Genomic DNA, 26,732 nt, shown 5'->3' with positions numbered 1-26,732 from the left:
TAAAATATTCTTTATTAGCACGAGGAAGGCACGTCTTAACTTGAGGACCGTTGTCCAGAGACTAAAAACTATTTAAAAGGGAAGAACTCTCTCAGGGAAAAGAATAAACTGAAAAACAATTTTATGACTCAAAGGGACACAGTCCTTTGTTAAGATTTCAGCATATGTTTAGGATTAAATCAGTCTCGGGTTCGAAGTACAACCGATCGTAAATTAGTCCCTTAGTAGAGCTGTTTTTCCAGAATGTTTAGGATGGTGTCAAGTAAATTTTGTAGGACAATGAAAGAACTATACTCAAATATTCCAACAGATATCACCATATTATTTCAGTTAGTTTTTATTGTGATTGTCGACATTACAGATGAACTTGGGAAATGTTTTGAAACTTTCGTCTAACATGACTGGTTCAAAGATGTTCGTAGAATAGTTGATATGACATTTTCCAACTTATCTCCTGTTGTTCCCTACTTCACCTAGAATTGATTTTCCTCGTCCTTTTGCTCTTATCCCCCAATTGACGAAAGTTTCCTTCTCGATAGAATCAAGGACGTACGTACCTCATTAGAGAAATTTAAACTTGATTAAAGAATCTCTTTGGTTCGTCAAAAGACTCTGAACGAACTTGAAGAACGAAGAGATCAAATTCAACAACTCATGCGTAACTTGAATTGTTCACCGTTTTCTCATTTCTATTGTCGATACACAGAGGGAAAAAACCGAGAGGAATCGCCGTATCTCCCACCGTGAACGAGACATAAAAGCTTTTTATGGTGGCTTTTATAGAGGAGAAGAAAAATAATCCAAATCCATTGCATACTGGCTAAAATACAATCACGCATTCTTAAAAGATCAATCTCATTATTTTTAAATTACAGCACAGTAAAGATTTCAATCGAATATACAAAAGCTAGCGTGCGAAGAAAGTTACTGGTCAGTCATTTTTACCCCCTCCCATTGGACAACTGATTTATGCTAAAAATCGAATGCTCTAAGATTGAAAATGCACCGTATGGACTGTAAAAGTTTTCTAAAATTCTTTGAAGAAGAAATTTCTCCGAGTATCGAAATGCCTTCCGCGTCCTCAAAAAACAAAAACTAGGACAATCAATAGAGGACTTGCAATTTTTACTCCGACAAAGAAGATTGTCAGGATTTTCAATTTCCTCAAGAAAGAAAAAACACACAAAAATTCTCTCTCCATGTACTGAAATATTAAAATTTATTCTCTCCCCACCGCGAGTTTGTTCTTGATCTCGATCAATGATCTGTCTTCGTTGTTAAAACCGACACTTCCAAGAATATCCTTCAAGAACTTTTTGGCATGTGAAACGATTTGACTGAAATTTCTCTGAAACTTTCACATGTGTTTCCAATTTCATGTTTCTGAAGTTAAGTCGCAACCCTAAACCGACAAGTTCCATTCAACTTTGCTAAGTTCATTCCCACGTGACAAGGTGAAGAAGTCATCACATTTTGATGATGACGATGTCAAACTGGTTAATTCAAATTAATTATCGGTCTATTTATTTAAAAAGTTCGCCATAAACTCTCACTCGATTTGACGCATCATCATAATTTCCAAAATCAATTCAAACTACAATCTCATTAACTCCGAATTAATTACAACTCTAATAAATCCGTGGTCTAACTCTAACTTCAATTTTCTCAACAAATTTTTTTAGTTTACAATTCTGATCCCCTCTGATGCCGTCCCATGGTTTATTTCAATTTTCAATTTAGAAAATTCTATTTGCAATCAGCTGTTGTAACTAAACAATTCCGATATCTTCAACAATAAACAATTACGTGTGAACATTAATGAGAGACATTAATGCTGACGATGGTTTCATTGTATAAAAAAAATGGCTTTATATAAACACTCGGGATTTGAATTAACCCACATAAGTGGAATTGATTGAAACTAATGCAAATATTATCAATAAATTTATATCAGCATTGTCCCTGGAAAAATGCATACTACACGAGTAAACACACCCGTCGATTCAAATGCACTTTTAATAAAAAACAAATATTATCGTCTAGTCCCGCATAACACGAAAATACATAAAACATGAAATAATCGATTGATGAAAAACTAATAGATTTACATCTATCTTTGTTATTGCAGTGGAGATGAATTTCATCCCTCTTTTATATAATCGAAATAGCTTTGCCTTTATCATTCATTGAGCTACATAAATTCGTCATGTTTCAAATGAAGTAATCATATTCTCCCTTTTTTTCCATTTATTCTCGTCTTCGTACTCCAGCTCGTATGAATAATTCGATAATTAATTGATTAGGGAAAAGGAATAGGAGTTTTCATGATATTTTTGGCATACGAGAGTCTTGCTTATGAATTTTTATGTCAATTAGTGCTCATGTCAGAATATTCTTCCAATTTATTTTCCAAAAGCCAATGCCTTTGTTTTCCATTTATTTTCGTAAACTTCCGTAAACTTACTCATCAGAATTACCCTTGGTGGAGAGGTGTCAAACTCTACGTGGCTGTTTTCACTCGGGTGAGAAATGTATACGGCATCGGGCGGATAAAAGTTGGCCGAATTGGAAGCAGCCACAAGAACTTCTTTATTAGTTTGGAAATTGAGTGGGGAGACGAAATTGAATTCGACCTGTTGACCGGTGCGGAAGTACGTCCATCTGGCTCCAAGAATAACAACGAGAGAGATCAATAAAAAAAATCATTTTTCCAATTACCTTAACTCGAGACGTTCAACTAATTTTTCCCTTTTCCGTTTGCATTATAATGCAAGGGATATAATGACCGGTAATTTATCCGTACAAAATTCATTTCCTGTGATTTTGCAAATGGGATCGTTCTTCAACTTTTTACGATTGTTTTTCTTTCAAGTGAAAGCTTGCATTCCTTCAAATTTAAGTTTCTCAGTTTTCCTCAGACATTATGTCTGAATATGTATGTATTGTGTATATATTAATCTGAAATGTATATAATGTTTTTCGCAGTATAAAAAAGTTTTCTGATTTCAGATCGATTTTTCTTTCCGTGTAGTTGCTTTTTATCTTTGTTAATGGAACTGTCCGTCATCCTAACAAATTGAATTTATAAAGTTTTAGAGTAATTACGGTGCATCTCCAAGATTATCTCAACTATATTTCCATTGTCCTAAAAATTTCCCATTTTCCGCTCAGTGAATATTGAATTTAAACTATTTCCATATATATAATAAAATCAATTCAACTGTTTACATCATTACCAAATCTCATGATGATTAATAGATGATTGCAATATTTTAAAAATAATTATTTCCCAATCAATTTCCCTCCGAAACAGTCATCAATATCGGAAAATCGTGCAGCAAACGGCGCATGATCAGCTTTCATACTTTTTTGAAAGAAGAGGCATGAGAATATTTTAGCAGGTTTTACTTTACATTTTTTGCAAGCAGCTTTCCTAGGCGAGGTATACCGAGTTTATGCAAAAAGTTCCCTAAGATTTTTCTCTCACCGCACGGGTGCAGGATTTCAGGATTTCAGGATTTCCACCCGTATCATTTCCGACCGGATTGAATTCATGAAATCATTATTATTATCATCTTCCACCCCTCAACTACGAAAAAAAAACCATTAGAAGATTTCCCCTGAATTCATAATCGCAATTTCCCAAGTTAAAGCCGAGGCTTTATTCCACAAGATACCGACTGCATCGGTACAATACAAAAAACCAAGCAAATAAAAGGATCTTAAAACTGCTCATTGCGAGGTATTAAAAATTAATAACAAGCCTCTATTAATTATCAAATACAAAAATTAAATAGAATTAAATCCACAGTGTGATAACAAAATATTATTTAATATTATTTCTATTTGGAAAACCACGTGAATGGCCCAGATTCCATTATCAGAAGACAAAGTACACATGTAAATATAATGTTCAGCCACCGGTTGAGTTCTTCAGCATTGAAAACTTGGAAAATCCCACCGGACGACTGTATAACAAACAACGCCACCGGCAACTTTATTTTATCCTCTCTTCTTCTCTTTCAGATCACGTGGATTGATGGACTGGGTAATGTTTTACACTCGGGTATTGAGACGTCAATTGAAAAGTACGAGGATGGGCCATTGTTCACCGTTAAATCAGTGCTGAAAGTTATGCCAAGGAAGGAGCATGATAATACAACCTTCACCTGCCAAAGCCAAAATGCAGCTGATCGCTCACCCCAGAATGTTAGAATTAGAGTGGAGGTAATCCAATTTACTATTGTAAATCTATTTTTTATCTATCTCCTATAAAATATTCTCTTATTCCGTGATAAATATTATTTGCTTCGACTATTCTCCGTGAAGATACCATTGAACGTGTGATAATATCACATTATCATAAAATTTTCAATCACTCACTCACTGAGAATCGATCAGAGTTGATTGATTTTTCCGGAACACGAGAACATCAATTTTTTTTTACAATATTTTATCAATACGCTGCAATTGTTGGGATGAAAAAATGATAAAATCCGTATTTTCGTGGAGTAATATTTGATCTAACGACTGGAATTGGCTCCAGTGTGGTGGACTTTTTTCGCGAACCCAGAAGTCTTCAAAGTTTGCGGATTACACTTTTGAGAAGGATATTGGTTCAGTATTATGGAACGTACACTTCTAAAAGTCGTCTTCCGTATTGATCCCCACGGATGTCCAAAACTCGTGGATTATTTCCGTATCTGTGAATTACACAGCGGCACGATTTAATCTCATCTAATTTATCTTTTTAGGTCCGTTATGCCCCAAAAGTTTCGCTTAAAATCCGTTCGGGTTTATCCAAAAATAGACGAATCGTCGAGGGCTCGGAACTGAGATTCAGATGCCGTGCTGAGGCTAATCCACCAGAGATGGAGTACAGGTGAGTGTAAAAACGAAACTGAATTCATTAACTGAATATTATTCCGTTAAAAAATCATCATTTTCTCCCCCATTTAATTCACCAGCGTCTATATTATTTTTTAATGGAATCGTTTCGAACAAATTAATTTCACCTTAACGAGGAAAAAATTACCAGTCCAAATGGTGATTTCATTTTTATACCATTTTCTCATTAAACCTTCAATTCGTTTGTCCCAATTTCTAATTCAAGAAAGTTATTATAAAACATAACACGACTTGTTAAATCAATCACTCCATTAAAATTTAATAATATTCCTCTCCTGAACTGAACCTAGACCTGAAGAACTCCTGCGATGAAGAAACTGACGAAATGACCGCAAAGCAATATTCCTGGTACATACGCAATGCATATATATCCCAGAAAAATATATATGAGAAATAAATTGAGGATTCTATCCGAAATATTCTCTTGCGCTCATTTCAGATAGAATCCTTCATTTATTTCTTATTGAATTCCAACTAATTAGTATTTATAACAATTTTTTCCTTGAATTTTTTTAAAGGATTCATCTGTAAAATATAATATAATTGACAAAAGGCATTAACTGATTTTTCTCTCAACGCCTAACTAATTTCGTTGTTCGTTTCAGAAGTAAATTGAATCATGATAAAATCAATGGGACACGCGATTTTCCGCTGGCAATTGATTATCGAAATATCCAGATTTTATAACTTTAATGGCAAACATGATACGTTAATACAACAATTTTTTTTTTTTCATTTCCGAAGCAAATGTTCGAGCCCCCCACCTTGTCAACTAATTCGTTACGATTAATACGTACTCATTAAAGCTATTCAAATAGGTTTTCAGAGAATAAACAAATTGGAACCGATGTTACGATTATTTTTACTCCCTCTGTTTTATTATGTCCGAAGCATTCACACATATTCATACATAACAATGTTTTCCAATATTATTCTGTACAGGTGGTACATAAACGAGAAAACGGTAATAGGTGACTATACGACAGAGATGATAATCCATAATGCCACCCGGGAGCTACACGATGCCATCGTAAAATGTGAAGTTCACAACGAGGTCGGCAAAAGCGAGGAAACAGAAACCCTGGATATAACTTGTAAGTATTATATACTTCTGCCTATATACTTCGACTCGTCTTCCATTGTTATCCCCTGTGACATATATATATTTGATAGATCAGGATTACGAAACCCTGTCACTGAAATTTCGATGGTTTTTTTCGTTCGGTACTCCGACTACTGGTGAAGAACTATATTGCAATCATTTGAGTCATTGTTCTTTTTTCCCGTTCTTTGGAAATTCCGATTTTATTGGGGTGTTTTCATTATTACCAAGCCTAAAAGAGTCCATTTACGGACGAGCGTCATAGGGTTTTTTACGGGTTCGAGGTTTGATAACCTTGCTGAAGGCGAGGTGTGCCAATCGCACGGGGAAAAAACCCCATGGGACTTTTACGAGGTCAGGGAGAGTGAATACTAATCCCCGAACGAGGCGAAGTGAATGGGAGGATAGAAATTCTTTATTATTTTCTTTTTTCAACCTTCATCACGTATGGCCAATCCACTTTTTCGATTTTTTTTTATCCTATTATGGGAAAGTTCATAATCGTATATCAACGGAACAATGAGAAATCTTAAGAAACTGAAAAATATCCCTTCCGATATTGCGAATGCACAGAAATGGAATTATTATTACACACCTCTATATACTCGTCATCTTGAACACGTTTAATTTAAATAGAGTAATTATAGTCCAGGTATATTGTTAATTCAATTGTCGAAGGAAAATGTCTTTATTCAATCCCCTGTATTATTTTGACTTCAATTAATCGATTATCTTTCATTAAATTGAATTAAATTGAATGAATAAAATGAACTGATCCTTTCATCCTCGAAAAATTCAATGAATCGATTCAAATGAGAATTGTGTGTCATCAATTCTCAATTGTTCTTTACTTTTAATAAGAAAAAAGTTCTCGAAAGCTGATTAATTTATGGCATGCAGAAAATTCTTAATTTTTGATGTTTCAATTCAATTCCCTGAAATCGTTAAACCGATAAAACTTCATGATTATATCAAATATCTCGCACTTCATGAATCTCGAAAATGAATTCTTCAATATCCATTAATAATTAAATATTCGATGTCTGGACCCTCCCCTCCCCCCTGCTCTCTCCACCCGGAGAAATATGATTTTTATAACTAAATAAAAAGAAAATCATGGTAATGGCCCATTCAATTTTCCAAGTAATTACAACAATTATCGGATAAATAGAAATGTAACGAGTGAACAATTTGTTGCTTATAGCATTGTTATTTTTGTTTATAAATTACCATCTGAAAAATTACATACAGTAGAGACTCATTACACTCGCGTGCATGGGGCTGTAGGGGAAGCGAATTCGAAGAATCCGACTACATGCAACTACCCCCACCCACACCCCTGCGACCGTAAACCGATATTCTTAATAGCAAATTCGAATACGAGAGGCATTTAACATTCGATTTAATTTTTCACGAAATTCATATCCTCACCGAACGAAACAATGGATTATTTTCCTCTTGTAGCCCAGAGTTAGTAAAATCAGGAAACGAAAAGATACCGGAAAAATGAATTGATGAATGGTACGACTATCATTTTAATTTCAGACTTTAATTTCAGACTTTAATCAATTGACGTCTACTTCTTAGAGAATCTTTAATGTTAATTTGATTTCAGATGGCCCCCAATTCCGTCATCCTCCGGTATCCGTGGAAACGCATTACGGTGCAACGGAGATTCTTCAATGCGATGTTGATGGTAATCCAACACCAGAGATCCTGTGGATCCACGAGGATTCAGACAGGATAGTGGCAACTAGTCCAAATATAAGTGTAGCAGTGAGTCCCGATACATCTGGACGTTACTACTGCAAAGCACATGTGGCTGGATTTCAAGAATTGACTGGATACGCCAACATCTTCATTCGTGCACCACCGAGCATTGTATCACAAAGGACCCAGTATGTGCCGGATGAGGGTGTAGTCAAGGTAAAATAAACAATGAATCGACGTTCCACTATTTCATATCACCCCATTCGTTCCTCCTCCAGTCTGCGGAGGAACAATCGTGAAAGTAGGAAATGAAACAACGAAACAAATCAAAATGGAAAAGTAGATAAAAGAAGGGAGAATCGATCCCTGCGACAATCTTTGCTATATATTTTTTTTTTTCATCTTCCTTTTCGACTCATACAGAGCGTTATATCTACGTACAAATATCCACCGTAAAATGTGACTGGGCACTGGACAAACTGGGCCACTCGTTTCAGAAATCACCAGCGCTTTATGTGTAGGTTTTCCAACTCAGAGGTTTACAAAACCCAGTGGCACGTACACATCCAAAACGTAAATACATGAAACTGAACAATTTTGGTCTCAATTTTAACCCATCTCTGCTGGCAGTTGTATCAGAGTGGAAAAGCGAAACAGAACAGAACTGGAGGAATGAGAGGACAGGAACAAAGGGTTATCTAGATTGTTAACGTCGATAACCAGTTATACGACCCGCATTTGATGATAATGATTTTGTCATTTCATGTGTTTCATTTCTTTTTTCCTTTTTTAATGCTTGGTTTTTTTTTTTCTGGGATCTTTCCAGGTCAAATGTACTGCGATATCAGTGCCAAAAGCTGATTCCGTTGTGTGGAGTTTTGCTGGTCGTGAGCTAAATTTCTCATCAAACAATACGCCGTTCTACGTACAGGAGGAGTATACACCAGAGAGAGTTGTCAGCACTGTTACCCTTTTAGAACCTATATCGACGTACTTTGGGGATTACAATTGTACTGTTACCAATAGTTTTGGTACAGACTCAGTCATTATTAAACTTACGACTCATGGTAAGCTGAATTTAGACAACTCCGATGAGTCTGTTTGATTATGTGTAGAGTAGTTGGCATGCCAGAAATATTTCCACATTCACAGGATTTTACACCAGTTGATGATTTCCTCGTTAACTCAAATTCTATTATGCAAAGAGTTTAGTCAATCGGAAATTATAGATTGGGAGATTGCATAATCCGTTGGGTCGTTTGAGGAAGAAGTTTATCGATTCGGGTGAATGTATATAACTCTCATCCGATGATTTATTAATAATCATAAATCATTAGAGGAATTAATTTCATAAAGAAACCCATTTCCACTCCATTAAAGTTTGATCATCCATTTATCAGAATTATTCATCAGCTCACTGGCATTATGATTTCAATTAAAAATCGAGGAAAATGGAAATATTTAATATTAAATCGTCAACGATTTTCAATGTTCAATATTGCAGAAGATTCTTTGCACAGTATTCCATTTCATTCTCAAAAGAACTGTAAAAGTTATTGGAAGACATATATATCAGTTTTCATGAAGAATCGCCATTTTGCCACGAAAAATGATCATCACCATTTATTTAACGTTGAATTATTGGAGTGTCCTTTCGGAAACTTCGGGAAAGTCTCTCAAAAAAATGATATCATCAAAGTAAAAGCGTTTGCTACAGCGAATTGAATTGATATACTCAGCAGGACGTGTCGTAAAAATATGGTCGAATCACTTAATAAAAATTTATCAAGCTTTCCGATTTCAATTTCAAAATTGAAGCTGTTCAATGTACATCTCTTTGGCCCTGATGATGCTACTGTTATTCATAATTTTCTCTTGAGTCGAAAACATGAAATTAAACCAGACATGACGCTCAGCGTTGATTCCAGTCGATTGGCAACTCATCCTGATAATTGTTGGACTGGTGGTCTGTCTCATACTCATTGGCATCATCATAGTTTTGATTTTACACTGTCGTGATCGAATCAAACAGCCACGAATCAGATCAGCCCAGACTGCCGAGAACGACATGCGTAAGTATCGTAAGTAAAAGTTCCAATTTTTTTTCTCTATATTATTAAATACCAACACCCTGAGACTAAAATCTATTCCAAGATCTTCCTCGATATTATACAGTCGTTCACTTCGATTCGTAAATATTTCCTATGACATTTAATTTCCATTAATTTCAGTTTGTTGACGGAATCTTTACCTGTGCATAGGATTTTTGAAAGTATTTTTTTTTCCTCACAATTTTCATAATTTTTCCTATTAGCACTAATTCAGGTCTGGGGAATCTGAATAGCAGGTTTTTAGAGTACCCTGTGTGTAGGTATGTGTGTCTGTAGCCGATTCAGTCTCGATACGATAACTGAAATAATAATCCTCTAAATCGATTGAATGCGCGCTAGAAATATCCGTTCTCACGTTATACAGACCGATTTCAGAGACCGCATCCATACCATTATGAATTTCTGAACTATAGAAAAATAGTAGTTTATCCCACGGAGTTTACGGAATTGTCATATCGTTTTTCGTGAATTTTTCTCGGTGTGATGAGGGATAAATATTATCCATTAAAAAATATATAGTTAATTTATTAGCATAAGTAGGTACACAGGTGTTGCACAGATTGAGAGCAATGTACCTCTCGTTTCGGCCATCATTAGTATATTGCATTTACGATTGTCCATCATTAGTCCATTGCATAGTTCGCAAACTGAAAACCTTTGAAATCGGGAATGTATTGTCCAAACTGTTGCACCGAGGTTTTTTTATTGGCCCGGTTGACCAGTGCTCACCTTCAGCGCGAACACCAATTCCACACGAGTAAAAAAAAACCATGGCAACCGCCCGGAAATCGGTGATTTTTCTCCTTTCCGTATTTGTTCATAATTTACCTGATTTTCCAGTTTCAAACGTGTTCGATAATGCCCAACAAGTCATTAAATATTCGCTCCTCAGCGATGGAAATAAACTTACCAACGATTTCCCTCGTGATGTGATACCATGAAGTGAACGGCTTCACCATTTGAATTTCATCGTACCACTCCTTGATTTATTTCTATTTATGAGGATTCCAAAGATTGACCTTAAGTCAAACATTTATTCAATTTCACGATGACAATCCAATTGAATAAATGATATAGAATATCAAGTAGATAGAATTCCATTATAAACGAGTTCAATATTAACAATTTCAGTTAATCAAATCCATTAGATTCCATCACTCCAGGGGAATTTAAGAAGTCATGAAAGGTTTTACTGGGCTAAAATCGCTGCACCATCTTTTATTTCCTTTTCGAAATCTAGTACCTAGGCGGATTTATTCAATTCGCCGATATTCCAGTCGGGAAACAGTGCGAACTGAATTCCATCCATCAAGTGCAACGCGGAGATTATTTTTAATGCGGTAGAAGATGGCGAAAGATGGCCAAAGTTGGAATGTTAAATGACGGGGATGGCGCTACAAATTATTGGAAAATCAAATCAGCTCATATCCGGCAGAATAATGACATCCTGAGTTAATTCCCTCTTTCATTATTACTTTTTCTGTATTCCTTCCTGCTTTCACACATCGGAGTCGTGTTTTGTACTTCCTGAATTTATGGACATGGAGATGACTAGTTTTCTGTTGAAACTATAAATATGCAGGTAGAGAAATATTCCATGAAAATTGCTGCACTCACTTCAGGAATCAGGGCGTCATTCTATGACCAAATCATTACGCAGTCACATCGAAATTACAGTACAGTCCTGTTATAGTTGCGTGCAAGGGGCTGTAGGGGAGGCGAATTCAGAGAATCCGAATAGGTGCCACTGCCCCCACCACGTGCTCGTAAAGTGAATTTTTTTTGTAGCAAATTCGTATGCGGGGGAAATCTATTTTTTGGGTTCATTTTCCACGGAATTCAATTCCTCAACGGAAGGAACAATGGATTGTTCACATCTTGTTGTCCAGAGGTACCGAAAGACTCGCGAAAAAATAAATTGAGGAGAGGTGCGACTGTAACGAGATTCTACCGCATTTGAAGGCGCGACAATTCATTCGAAATCAATTAAATTAATCGAAGTCGATGGAAATATTACATTTAAAAAAAAACATTTTTTGTATAATATTTTACCTATCATTCTTCAAATATAAAGTTTATAAATAATCTTGTTTCATGCTTTGAAAAATAGTAGATTTAAAAAATTAAGAGAATTATAAAACAATTCAAAAACTCGTGGTGTCATTCAATTCGAGAATGAGTTAGTACTTAGTCTCTCGGAAATTACATATATTTTTCGTAACTCGTAAATTTTTACGGAACTCTCGCGTTTTTTTTTCAGAACGTTCTGCATGAATTTTTGCCTTGTTGAATGGAATTTTTTTTACGATTCAAAAAACTGATCATATTTTACGTCACGAGAGACGATAGATTACCACGTGTAAGTATAGAAATTACGAAGCGTTTTATTTTTTCGATTCTGAGAATTGTCCCCTAACGAGAATTTCCGCCAGAAAGAAATTTATTTACAAAAATACTATGCAGTAAATAATAAAAATGCTATCTTCAAAGTTAAAGTAATATTTTCTTTTCTAGTGCATATGCCTTTTTCAATAAAAAAAAATTGATATATATTATTTATTTTTACTTGTTCATGTCCTTACGCAATTGCAGTCCTAAAGTAATAAATAACTGGTTTTCTGATCGATTGAAAATTTTTGCAACATTTTCTTCTCGGAGTTTGAAATTTCACTCATAAAAGAAGTGACAATCACAATTCTCTCTGAAAAGAGAACAAAAGCCTCTCCACTTTTTCCATTCACAAAAGAAGTCCCTAAAGATCGCACTTATTCCCCTTTGATTTCCGGATAAAGACAGTCATGTCATGAAGCCCGAGGGTATGAGCGTGCAGAGAGAGAAAAGTCCTTGAATTTTTAAAAATACATTTCCCAATAGAGGATAACGTTTTCTGTTTTACAGTAAAATAAAACATGCGAAACTCGAAAAACACTGTGGGGTAAAATGGATAGCTGTTTTTTAAATCAATGCATAAATAGTCATGGTTTTATCTAGTGATGCGAAAGGGGCGCATGGATTTAATTAATTTGATTGAATTAATTAAATTAATTGAATTAATTGAATATTTGCATGTGAGAATAAAAGCGGAGATGAAATTAGAAAATCGAATTTTCGGTCTTTTTAAGTCACAGTACGTCGACAGGATAGTAAGACAAAAATTAAATTACGATGATTAAAATTCTTCAATCCGGAAGCAAAAAATTCCTGAGTTTTCGCCAATTCAACGATTTTCTTTAAAAAATCTCTGAAATCCTGGAAAATATTTAAAATTTCAAATATTCTCCAGACATCGATCACTTCATTCTCTCCAATTAGATGATCACATTCAAATTATGTAGAATCATGTAATAAAAAATGTAATAAAATGTAATAAAAAAGCCATAAACATTGAAAAAATGTTAAAAATGATAAAAATTTGTGTAATATCGATGACATTTTGGAATGGGATTGGGGTGGGATGAAATCGACGTAGCTTAACAAAATTTTGATGGGTGTAATTTTTCAACAGAAGAGACAGACTCAAATGCAGATCGGTACCGTGAAAGTGATCGCAGTAGCAATCTCTCAGACGTCAAGGCAGATATACGCGCTGGTTCTAGCGTGAGCAACGCAGAAAGCGTGACCGCTCTAGACAGCGAGGGTGAAGGTAGCACAAGGGGTGTAAACGCGTTGGCTCTAGCTGGCCCAGTGCCTAATCCACTTGGTTATCGATACAGCGCCGACTACACGGAGCCCTCTTTTCCACCAAAGAACACAGTAAGTACTACCACCTCCACTGAAAATGTGATTTACTAATCTCATTCACTGATTTTCTGTTTACCACTTTGGTGTTTCCATTTGCTCCCCCCTGCTTCCTGACTCCAAATACCCTCAAAGATAATACCTCTGGATAAATCATTTATTTCAACAAAATTCATTACACCATTACTCATTACAAGAGCATTCACTTTTCCAAGTGAGAGCTCATTTTTGTTTTACACCCATGATTAATTATTGTTAGTTGTTAAGTACGACATTGCCATTAATTATTCAGTCATCTCTAGGATTTGTAATTACCACGAAATACCGTTTGCAATAGCAACCCATTTTTGGAGCTACGAAAATTCACCATTAAAAATAAATTCTCGTCATTTGTCGTAGGATCGTTAATCACCGTGATATTTCCTAAGACAGGGGTATCTGTAGTCGAGGCAATTCATCATTTCCTTAATAATGAATTTATTGCTTTCAATTACTTTCTCCCGATGAATAATTATTATTTTCATTAATGCTGAGACTTTATTCAGACCTGTTAGGGCAAAGCCATTTATCCCGTCTGAATCAATGACTTTTGACTGTTCAATGATTTGTGAGTCTAATTCATTTATCAACATTAACAGGACGGCAGTAATAACAATGGTTATGTGCCCTATGTCGATTATACGAGGGACTACATGCCACCCAGCACACAGGGAATTGGGGCATCGCGGGAATCACTCAGTCGTATACCCTCAAGTGGTATATTGGCATCGAAGAAAATTGGCCTGAGTTCGGCCAATTTGGGAAATACCACACCACAAACTACATCAATAATCGATCCGAGATTCTCGGCTGCATATGGCAATCCATACCTCAGGTAATTGTCTATAGAAATTGCAAGAGGGCATTAACATTTATACAAGATTTGCCTTGAGAATTCATGGCTTGAGAAGGGCTCGGGTTAAATGTTATTCCGTCTATTCCATTCGATTTTTGCATTTGGATTTTTATAGTCATCTTGAGAGTGATCGGATATACTTTATTTATTGCGATATGGTGCAACAACTGTAGCCGAAAGGAAAGCACAGGTGAATAGAGCTCTCTAGATTGATGAGTTCGATAATATTGAATCCATTCAGCTCTCGCTCTGTTGTTGTATGTATTTCAAAAGCTCTCTTCAAATATCCAATGTAAATTAAAATGAAAATAATGGTTTTTACTCAACGACGAATATAAAAATTCATTCTCAATCATTAAAAAAAATATGAAATATCTGTAATCATGACTGATTAATTAATTGATTAATCAAAACCGCGAGGAATACCTTTTTTTTATTTATCTGGTGAATTATCACACGAAATTCCTGTTGAGAATATCTGAAAACGAAAAATTTTTCAGCGAAGAAGTAAAACGATTAAAATTTAAACCGAGAATTTTATGAATTCTGCATTTTATCTAAATTATCGTTCAACCAAGAGTTTGAAATGAAAATTTGAGGGACGTCTCTCGTGTCGTTTTGCAAAAAAAAAAAATATTTAATTAGTTAATGGCATCATCATCTTGATTTAATATGACGATTTAACGAGATAGGCAAGTATTCGTAATGGAGGGCTGAAATATCTTTTTGACGTGGCACAAGCACATGCTCTCTGGCTTTTATGATCGTATACGAGACATTTTCATAGCTTTTTTTTTAAAAAATAAAGAGTTGAGAGCATTTCGTGAGAAATTCCATCAGTTAAAAACACTTTTCTTATCTCTGTCGTCTTTTTTAATCACCAGAATGTCAGCAGCTGAGCAACTCAGGCACGCACCCCACACGGCCATACCGGGAGTGACACCAGCTCCACCCCCGTACACTCAGGCCATGCGGATGAATAGCCTGAGCACCCTCAACGGTGCCGGACCACAGGTAATTCAAGCCTTATCTAATGTTTTTTTTTCAAGTCCCCCCAGTGATTTGTTATCATCAACCAAATGCCACAGCTGACCTTACAAATTTTTCAATACAGTTGAATGGTTACAGTCGCTCTCAGAACTTTCTAAAAAAAATATTTCCGCAAATATCCACGAGAATTTCTACTCATTGGCTGATTAAATGACCCCGCGACTTCAAAATTTAATTATTCTTTTATCTTCAACATTTTTGAAATCTGATAATTTTCGATGCATGAAGCAAGACTGTTTTTGAATTTTATAAATTAAGGGTTCCATTAATTTCGATTAGTTTAATTGATTTCGAATGAATTCGACGCGTCTTCAAATATAGTGGAATCCCGTTATAGTGGTATCTCTCCTCAATTTATTTTTATGTCATTGCGGCCGGTAAAACGCGTATCTAACCTCGCGTCGTTTGCATAAAAACGCGTTTTCGGCCACAATGACATAAAATAGCATCATAGCCACGGTGAAAAAAGTGATTCTGACTCATGTGCGTTATAATCCTCGTCTCCGACTCGGACTATAAAGTCGCATTCATCAGATTCCCTTTTTCCGTCCTAGGCGTGAAATATACTATTTTCGCGTATCTTCCGGTACCCCCGGACTACAAGATGTGAACAATCCATTGTTTCGCCCGTTGAAGAATCGAATCCCGTGAAAAATAAAGTGAGTAACATTATGATTTCATGATCCCATGAAAATCATGACCTCTCAAATTAATATAAATACTTTTCGATTAGTTAGCGGGTTTTTTTGTATTTAAATTATAAATTAGATTAAATATTAACGAACATATCTATCGTATACTCTGGGAAATTGAAATGAAACTTGAATTAATGAAATGTATCCCGTCACTCACCACATATTATTTTCCACGGGCAAACAAATCAATAATCAGGAATAAAAAATTAATTGCAGGCGCCCCTATCAGCTCATTACATAACCGGGGGTCCAAATGGTGGTGTAGCGACAGTCAAACGTGCATCTGGCACAGGTACACTAGCAACGCATGTATGAGATCAGGATTTCAAGTAGAATCTCTCGTGACGAGATTACTATTCCATTGATAGCCTTGCTCATGATATTGCCAGTGCTCCAAAGACATATTCATCCGTAAACACACCCCATCCTCATCATCTCATTGGAGTCGAATGTCGAAGTCGCTAAATTTCGGTGGCTCACCAGTGAAACAGTGGAGGAGCTTTCACATAAAGCGCATTGACGCACTCGAACTAATTGATGTATTACACCAATAACATATTGCAAGTGATCACCATCGTGGACTCAATTGAAAATACCGTTTTTGTGAATTAAGTGAATAAATGAAATGGAACGGTAACCGAGAGCTTTAAGAAGACTCAAAACCAATACACGACTGCAGCTAATGTCACTCGACACGAGACAAATACTAAAATAATCGCAAAACTTCCTGAACTTGATAAGCCCGAGACACATGAGGCCAAAAAATTCAAACTCATGATTGTAAATATGAGATTTGGGGGAATATCTTGTGAGCCTGTCTCACAGAGCTCTAAACAGCAATGCATAATGAGTGATGTTGATGAAACTAAGGGTCAAAATTGGGGTGGAAAATTACGAGAATGTGATTTCAACTCAATTTTCGGTCGACAACGATTTATCCTTCATTGGGATTTATTGAGCGGATGGAGTATCATCTTTATTGGTAGAGGCCACTTGATATTGACAATCTTCGACTTATTAAACGTTAGAAAATCGTATGAACTACTGGAACTTACATTCACTGCCCTTTTTTTGACTCACAGGGAAAGACATCAGGTGTGTCTCATCCATTGTCTTCGTTTTGTTGTGTTATTGTACACATTAAAATGGTTATACACGTATTTTTTTTTTACAACCACCAGCCAACAAAATGGCCTGTAAAAGTGACCCTTGAAAATAGCTTTTTTATAAGTTTGAAAATAGTGTACAGCATTTTGTATTAAATTTTGAGCACCTTTACCGAGCATTAATTTGCAAAAAAGTATAAAATGTTGTGCAGCTCTCGTGAGATTGTAAAAAATTGTTATTTTCAAGCGTCACTTTTACAGGCCATAGTGTCAGTTATATGGCCAAATAACCGTGTACAAAAATACGTGTCTATCAATTTATTGCGTAAAATGGCATAGAACGAGATGAAGAAAATGGTTGAGCTACAGCTGGGGATCTTTCTTTGTCAAGGAAACTGATGAATTCATTCTAGAATTTCGTTCTCTACTCAAGGGTTCTTCGTGATAGTGATATTATTAAAGTAAATGCACCGTTCAAAATTGCCTGAGGACATTCAACTATTCGATTAGTTGAGCCGTTTAATTATCAACTTTGTCTTAGTGCAGATGAAGATATCTATTGAAAATTATTAGACAAAGACCTTGATGTTTGAATTAATGTGAGCAACCCCTAATTTGGGTGCGTGAAATACTCAATTTCTTATGGAAGGGAAGTGAGTTTCCATTGGCCTGAATCTATTTGAAGAAAATGGGCATTTCCTTTCGTAAAATATTTCAAATTGAAAAGGAGAGTAAACGCGACAGAGAGCTTGCGGGCTTTCTATTGTCGTTGTAACGTAGATAGATAAAAATCATTTAGAATTATATGAATATTATATTACAGAACCTGTTGTCAATATGAATATAGAGCCTATAGTTTGATGGCACTAAAGATAATTTTATTGAAATGAGCCACATTTTCTTGGGAGTGGAAAAGGCTTTGTGTAATATATGTATACTACATAATGACGATAGATACTATCGAGAGAGAAAAAAAAAACATTTCTAATGTGATTTTCCTTGTTGTTTTTACCGTGCGAATATCATTATGCATCATTATTCAATATGCAGCATAAATTTGATTTTTTTCGTCGGTATAAGTAGTTTTTCCCCCGTGCAAAATGTAAAATATTTTCTACATTCACCTGAATTCTCAAATCTATATTTATGAATGATAGAATAGATACGGAGCCCTCGATGAATTGACTATCGCATCGATGAATTTAAATTATGAGAAACACAATTTCACCACTTTTTTTTTATCGTTGTGATATTATTATTATTATTATTACTAATGAAATTTGAATTGAACTCTCTGAATGGGGATTAATAGAGTGGGATAATCATTCGAGTTCGATTCGATGGAAATAATAATGTTGAAGTGATGAGATTGTGCGACATTAAATTAACAGTGGAATAAATAACCATTGACAGAGTTTAACGAAACAGGGTAGCCTATTCAATTATCGAAACAATTCGAGAGGCTGCGTTATTGAAAAAAGGCAAGGGAAATCCTTTGGAGAATTGAGCAAATAATAAATAACAGGGATTGTGCGATTGTAACGATAATTATGAAAAATCATCCTCCATTTTATATTCGTGAAAATTGCGGAAGAAAAAAGTCTCTTTACACTATTTACGTCTGTACCATAATGTGTGTAAATAACTGAAATTATTGCTCACCGTATTTTGTAAGTTTAGTTAGTATTAAGACTATGAGTCACTGGTAAATACCATTTCTCGCTAATTTAAGTGGAAATATTTCCGATGAAATGTGTGCAAGTTCAATATTTCTCACGAGGGAAAGAATATTATTTCCTGAATAATTCTCAATGAGAAATTAAAATGTGGTGTCAGTGATGAAGGAAAAGATTAATAAATCGTGCATTCGGGCTTACGATGTGTCTTTCGAATGATATATCGTCCTTCTTAGCGACAAAATTTAAGTGCAATTGTTTGAACTCTATATATTAATGAAGAAAACAGCGATTATGATGATGATAATGATGATGATGATGATAGAATGAAATTTCAGTTATCGAATGAACTCGACGATTGGAATTCAACGAATTTCTCAAATCCTCTCGTCGAGTTGTCCCGGGCTTTATTGTACTGTGTTTTCGATCATTGCAAGATGAGCAATTAGTTGAAAAAAAAAATTTAATGAAAATTACGTACAGTGTTTATGATGACGTTAACTGTTAAATATTTAATACGTTTTTGACAGTTTGATTATGTGTGATCTGCAAGAGAAAGTAGTTACGTAGTCACATTTATTTCGGCTACGTACCAAATGAAATATTTGCAATACAGGTTCTAGGGATATTTTGCTTATTGGAATTTCGAATGAAGTGATTAAACAAATGTATATAGGTATTGAAAAATGATTCGTTATTGGTCATTTTTACAGCAATTTCATCTCATTTCCAAGGGGCAACGATCGATTATACATCATCTTTAATGTAATGTTTCTAATTTATTGAAACTTTGTAGGTCAAAAAAGTATACTGAGAGGTAAAAGTGGTAATGAGAAAAATAAACAATCAATGAATGGGATGATCAGCGGTTATGTTAAAATTAGAAAGTTTATATAAGTTTTGACTAGTAGAGGAAATTTTACGCCTTCTTAAACCCGCCGATCATCCTGTATTACTTAATCGGTTATCTGTCAATTATTGATTAAATTATATAAATTTTTAGTAACTTCAAATGAATCTGGCATGCATGTCAAATTTTAGCGGTGTGATTCGTTATTTCAATGCCGTTATTCATTAATTTTCATCTCGACTTATTAATTTTCAAATAGAATTCTATAGTGAGTAAAACGTAAAGAGACAAGTGCAACATTTTTATCGTTCGTATTATTGACTCTATAAAATTTGAACGATGAATTTTCTTTTTCATACGCCATATTCACCAGATCTGTCATTTTTACGTCAACGAAACGCTCTAAATGTGAATGTATAACAAAAATATTTGGTTAAAAATATCGAGTATCACTTGTTACGTTTTACCACTTTAATATTAAACATCAACGAGTGCAAGTGTTTATCGAAATTCAATTATCAACAAATCACTAATGAATTGATTTAGATGACTGATGCGTCTAATTACGAATATTTTGATCTTATGAGGAGAGTAAAACGACTCATTATCGCCTAATCAATGGATAATGGACACGATCTCCACGCGAGCAGAAAGACATTAATCTATGAAATTGTTTTCAACAAATTTCTTTGGGACAATTGGTGAAAATATTTCAAAGTCCATGATTTTTTTCTCAAAAACATACCCACACATTCTATTTCTCAATTTCAATACGCGTCAAACAGCCTATTGTAATATTTTGCAAATTTTATTCTCAAAAACTAGTATTTGTATCAAATAGTGATTATACCAAAAGTATCCCCAATTTATTCTTCATTTGTCAATCTCAAAAAAACAAACATGAAAAGTATCTTTAAAAATTTCATTAAAGTATAAACGCCTTGCATTCAATTATCATCCGGCAAAATGTGACTTTTAGAAAAAAAAAAGGGAAAAAAAAAGTTTATAAAAACGAATACATTTGCGTACTTATATCATATTGATACTGAACATAATCTATTTTAAATTTGACTGAGCAACATAGAAGATGATATAAACTGTATATTTTTATCGGTGTTAAGCTTTCCACTCAATAACAGTATAGAAAATATTAATAATTCCAACCCCTCCCTTTAAAATCACAAATTGAAAAGACTCATTTCCATTTGATAACGCACCATTGCTATCATCGAATTGTTAATCAATTCTTGGTTAAACGAAATACAACCGAATGATTTTATCTTGATATTTGAAATGATTAGGAATCAGGCGTAGCCGGAAATATTGGCTGAAAGCTCAAGTACAAAGTGTCACTAATACTACTATTTTCAGCCCCTCCCTCCTACCGCACAAAACTCATTTGAACTTCCATTGAACTGGAAGTAAATATTAGATTAATTTCGCGTCAAGTCTCCTTTTTGCAACGTCTACACGTCTGGAAATTACATGAACTATGAACTTGAATATTCGTTCGCGGGAATGAGCATAAACATTTCATGCGTATGACTTGTTTCCAAACCGCACTGTTCAATTAAATTCCCTCACCCTCTACCCCCTTGGCCTCACCCTTACCTCTCAATATTACAAAATTTTCGTACCCCCAATGCCGGCGCTCAAAGGCTATTCACTTCCCTCAGCAACCTTCATTACACATTCAGATGAGCGGATTCATAGTTCTTTGATGAATTTCCACGTGCACCGCACGTTTCCATTGCATAATCAATCCTTTCAACCATTCAACATATTCGCGGCCTCAAATCAACTTTCACTTCAAAGAATTCCATTTCTATTATTATTTCCGAGGTTTTAATGTTGCCAAATATATATTTTTTATTTGTTTCGTCCGGAATATCAATTTGAAAAATTAACGCTAGCTTGATTAGTTGTTTGTTCAATTTTTAAAACAAATTCAAAAGTTCTCCACCTAGGAACTAACGTCTGTTGAAAAATTGTATACAATGAATTTTTCGCGCTGCAAAATATTTCTTTCAACATTTATTTTACTTTCAATTCTTCTTGCTATGTTTGAGTAATGAATGGTCGATAATTGGACGCCCATTTTTTGGAACATTAAAAACTTTTGTATTCATAATTTTTTCAAGTGTCCAATAATAATTCTGTCATATTTACGAATTGAATTTGCTGCACGTTATCCTCTGAAATTGTAAATTCCCTGATGTTTTACCAGTACACAAATTTCCCTCTCTAATCCTTCAACAGCCTACTCAATAATAATTCCAAACTAGCGTAATGGATGATGTCAATTTACGTATAGATATGTGTAATTTAAAGAAACATAGAAATTATTGATTTTCTATAAAAAACAGCAATCACTTGAGAGTTAACATTGTACAGTGAGTGCGAAACGATAACATGATAACGAGATGAGACAAAAAGAAATAAAAAATTGAATGGGAATACGACATTTTTTTTAACGTTGATTATGGAAAAAGTTGTAACATAAACTATGTAGTAGCCCTCCGATGTTTTGCATTGTAAATATGCTGACTATCAGTGATGATATAGCAGACCGACGAAAAGTTTTTTAAATAATGGTATATTATGACGGCAACTTGTACAATAAAATCATTCATGTCTGTATGATATTAAGATTTTAATGCACAAAGAATTAAAAAAAAATGGAAAAACGAGAGAGCCACTGCTTAGAAAAAAAAAGAAAGGAAAACCTATTCCATTAAACTGTAATCCATGTCAATTCTTTAAATGATAAATTAATCGGCAATTGCTTACGAGGGTAAAATACATTTTTATTCGATAAGAAATTTCATTTGAAAACTAAAACTTCCTCTGGCAGTGGTGCTCATGTATCACTCGTACGAGATCTTCCGTTCGTCCAAAACTATCGAATGAAAAATCAATTATTAATTTTATAAACACACAAACATATCGTATTCAATATTATCAGTGTGCCAACAATTCCTTTTACTTTTTTCCCTCTTCATTTGTATATTTGATGATTGATGTCTAGGTTCTCATCGTTCTAATCTCCCTCACAAACTTAATTCATTCATTAACTTAATTAAAAGGAATAGCTTTAGCATTTTTTTTGTCTTCTGTCATTGACGATTGAGATTTTGTCTGATTAATACTGTTTCTGTTGCCAAAGAAAAATTTATTTTACGTTATTGAATGTAAATTTTTTTTTTTACTATATACATATTAATTTTCTTCCTTTGATTTTAACTGTGTACTCGGTACGCAATGGCAATAAAAATAAAAAAAAGAAAACGAACAAACATGTGAAACTGTTGATTCAAGTGCTTTAATTTTTTATAGATACTTTTATTTCCGTAATAATGACGTTTAATTAAAATACTTTATGCGAAGCCATTCTTGCGCCGTAAGGATTTTTGTATATTTTTAATTTATGATTTTCATGTATTTACATTAATATTTATAGTCTTGTATCGAACTCAATTATGAGAATTGTATGAATCACTTTATTTTATAATAATGTCGTAATGGAAAGTTCTCTTTAATTTTCATTGAAAAACCCCCTGCCATAATCCACTATAACGCATCATCAAGTATTTCCATTAAACAAGTAATTCCAAACTATCTTCGTAAACTTAACTGTGTGCATTTATTAAATATTTCATTTCTCTTCCTCAATCGTGCAAAGAATGAGAGATATATAGAAGTGAATTTGATGATCTTTTGTATTTTTACAAAGAGAGAACAAAACAAAGAGTTAATAAGAAACAAAAAATAAAGTATTAAAATCATAACACTTTTTACGAGCCTGATGCGTTGAATAATACATAGTGAATTTATTGAGAGAGGAGTCATATTCAGCTTTACTCATGAAAAATTCAAAGTGGCAATTTACTAAAACAATGTGCATTAGTCGATGAAAATTATCGAAATCTCAGTGTAATTAAATACACCGAATAATTGTATTGACATTTTGATAAGATTAAATTTTACGAAAGGCATAATGTTTCTCAGTCACATTATGTTTCTTCATTATAAATACGCTTCTCATTGCCGTCATAGAAAAATTCAAGAGAAAAAAATCATAATGCAAAATCACGTGTGTCACTGTACGAATTAATTAAAACAACTCTTTATGCGAGTCAGCGAGTGGAACTTTTGTTATGGAGTGGTAAATAAACATTGGATCGTCTTCAGAAATATAATTTTTTTATATAAAAAATGTCAAGGTCCAGTGGTGAAATTGTTGAACAAAATAAACGGAGCTGCGTAGAGAATATTGTGGAATCAAGAGAAATTCTCAGACTATCGAGATATAAATGGACTATTTCCATTCAATTCCAAAATATTCTTGCGAAAAAACTATCGAAGGGGCTCTTGTTGTTTCAACACTTCATTCCTGCACTGGACCGAGAAAATACCTACGTGAATGTCTGTTAATGTCAATCTTTCAACAATTGCGAGTGTGAGTGCGATTTAGCGTCAATTTAATGTTTTTGCATTAAAGTAACAGAATAAAAATTGTGCTGAAATAAAAAAGAGGCACACGCCATTCAAAGATGATAGACCTATTCCCGCGTCATAAAACTAGAGAATAAATTTTCAAATGAAAAATATAAAAGACGCAAAGTGTGCCTGTTAATACAAAGAAAATATATATATTGAATATAAATATATATATATATATATTGAAAGTAGAAGAAATTTTTGTTTGTAAAGTGAATTCAATTATATTTGTATAAATTACATAAATGGAACTTGAAAACGTCCCATTAACGGCGTCAGCGTAATGTGCAAATTACATAAATCATTGAATTGCAATAATGTGTCAGTAAGAAAAAATAGTTATTGTGCTTGACGAGAGGTGATCAATTGCTCACGACAAGAGGAAAAGAAATAATGTTGAATTACTGCAGAAAATAAATAAATATATAACAAATCATCTTTGCAGAGAAATAGGAAACAATTTGATACTGTCGTTACTTGAAAGTTGAAAGAAAAAAAAAATCTCATGTTCGTCGTTCATATTTGGAATTTATCAAGTAGAAAAAATTAGTAAATAGCGCTGACATTTTGAAATAAAATTTAATAAAGTAATAAAAAATGGACGAGTGAAAGTGTGACAACTTTTTACACTTAAATAACATTTCCGAAGATGATCCAAACGAAAGAATAAGGGAGAAATAAACGCTCTTTGCTCACAATTACTCTAGAATAAAGAATTAAAAGTGAAGAATAAGATTTTACTATTATTGCATCAGTAATGAATGATAATTCTCCATTCCTTTGAGAAGAAAAAAAAAACAAAAAGAATTCTATTACTATTACTTTATGAAACTATCTGTACATAAGTATTTTGTATTCCTCTGAAAATAAAAATAAAAGACACTGCTAAATATTTGTTATTTAATCCCTCCCTCGTGGGGGTATCACTAATATTTTTATTCGCATTTACGTGTTATAAATTATTTGTTTAAAGTTAAATAAATGAATAAATGAATTTAGCTGTCTGGGGAATTTGAAATAAAAATCACAACACCATTCAGTTGAATCTATTTATTATTTAATTTTCTTGGTACTATGGTATTCCAATTTATTTTCATACTTAGTAATAACTTCAACAAGAATCTTAACGTTAACAACGAAAAATATCAAACTAGAGATCCAGATGGACTGGAAGCTATTGATTCCTACAAATTCAAGCGCATATGCATCAAGAAGCCACAATCCCTGACTTGCAATCCAGACAGCGATCAATATCACCAACTTTGTAACCCCGATTTTAATATACGGCAAACAGAGCGGCAGTAAGGATAAGTACCAAAAAAAGTACTGAGACGTAATGACTGAATTATAAGTGACCATTACCATAGCCTGTGTCAACATAGCAAATGGCAGATCCTTTCTCCTGGAATATCGAAAAGACAGGGCAATCAATATAATCACGGGTGGCAAAATCCTCACTAATTTTTCAAATAACAAATCCGATTGTCCAATTGACAAATACTGCATATAAAAATATGCGGAAAAATTATGTCGCGCGTCTTTCCTGATCAGATGATAAATAAGACTTTCATGGATAAATTGATACCCATAAAAGTAATAACTAACGAGGGTGGACAAACCGAGCGATAAAATACATCCGGAAACGAGTTTAATCTGTCTGGCGTTGGGAAAAAAATTATTATCCGCTATTCCCAGATACATCACTAAACTGAATGCAATAGGATAGAGTCGGAAATGCACGGAAATACCGTGGATAATCCCCGAAAGAAATGAATTATCGCTGATCAAATAATTCAACGTCAACAGCACGAGAACAACAGCAACAGAGTCCGCATTACCTCGTGTCGATATAACGATTGTTAATGGACAGTACAGCCAGACTAATGCACAAATAGCTGATACTTTATCGTTGCATTGGCCTCTCATCAATATATGCTTCATCAAAATTCCAATGATTACGTCAATGATTGAGAATAATATTTTGCCAAAATTTTGGTAGAGGAATATGTTCGGGGTGAGAATTAATGCTAATAGCGGAGTGTAACGATAAGTATGACGTTCATACGGGGATTTACCGGTTAATAATAACCGCGACGCATCCGTGTAAACTTTATAATCTACATCGGTGTAAGGGACACTGAAATATTTGTCATGCAAGTCTGCATAGGCAATTAGAACTAATCGGAGGATTAATGCCGATGCGCAGTGTTTTTTAAAATTTAATGCCATGCTTTGAGAATTTTATTATCCAAAAATTATCAAAATCCGGTACGATAAATTAATGACTCTTCTCTCATGTCAATTCAATATTCAATCGTGGGTCTCATAATTTTGTTTTATTTTTCACTGCAGCATGTACCAGACAGTTTCGAAATTTCGCAAATTCCGGTT

At 34.2% G+C, this 26,732-nt stretch overlaps 2 protein-coding genes across 2 annotated transcripts in view; one reads left to right on the top strand and one right to left on the bottom strand.

Annotated features, from left to right (window-relative positions):
• Positions 1–25,332, top strand: part of LOC105264701 (irregular chiasm C-roughest protein-like) — a 79,583-nt gene extending 54,251 nt beyond the window's left edge. The window contains exons 4-13 of the mRNA XM_011301765.1: positions 4,027–4,227; positions 4,755–4,882; positions 5,851–6,002; positions 7,626–7,936; positions 8,547–8,787; positions 9,637–9,801; positions 13,337–13,584; positions 14,208–14,443; positions 15,349–15,478; positions 16,426–25,332. Coding sequence (XP_011300067.1) covers positions 4,027–4,227; positions 4,755–4,882; positions 5,851–6,002; positions 7,626–7,936; positions 8,547–8,787; positions 9,637–9,801; positions 13,337–13,584; positions 14,208–14,443; positions 15,349–15,478; positions 16,426–16,524 — 1,911 coding nt within the window. The 3' untranslated portion in view covers positions 16,525–25,332. The remainder of the gene's footprint in view (positions 1–4,026; positions 4,228–4,754; positions 4,883–5,850; positions 6,003–7,625; positions 7,937–8,546; positions 8,788–9,636; positions 9,802–13,336; positions 13,585–14,207; positions 14,444–15,348; positions 15,479–16,425) is intronic.
• Positions 25,333–25,376: 44 nt separating this feature from the next.
• On the bottom strand, positions 25,377–26,726 carry PIG-M (Phosphatidylinositol glycan anchor biosynthesis class M). The gene has a single exon (XM_011301764.1). It carries the CDS (start codon positions 26,568–26,570, stop codon positions 25,395–25,397), a length of 1,176 nt encoding a protein of 391 aa, XP_011300066.1. The 5' UTR covers positions 26,571–26,726; the 3' UTR covers positions 25,377–25,394.
• Positions 26,727–26,732: the final 6 nt, after the last annotated feature.

This window comes from Fopius arisanus, unplaced genomic scaffold (genome assembly GCF_000806365.1).
Source record: "Fopius arisanus strain USDA-PBARC FA_bdor unplaced genomic scaffold, ASM80636v1 scaffold00024, whole genome shotgun sequence".
NCBI classification, from domain to species: Eukaryota; Metazoa; Arthropoda; class Insecta; order Hymenoptera; family Braconidae; genus Fopius; species Fopius arisanus.
This window is presented reverse-complemented; position numbering and strand designations above follow the sequence as displayed.

Bases quoted from the DNA above. Each gene is read 5' to 3' on its own strand.
- PIG-M (XM_011301764.1), bottom strand. From the start codon at position 26,570: ATGGCATTAAATTTTAAAAAACACTGCGCATCGGCATTAATCCTCCGA.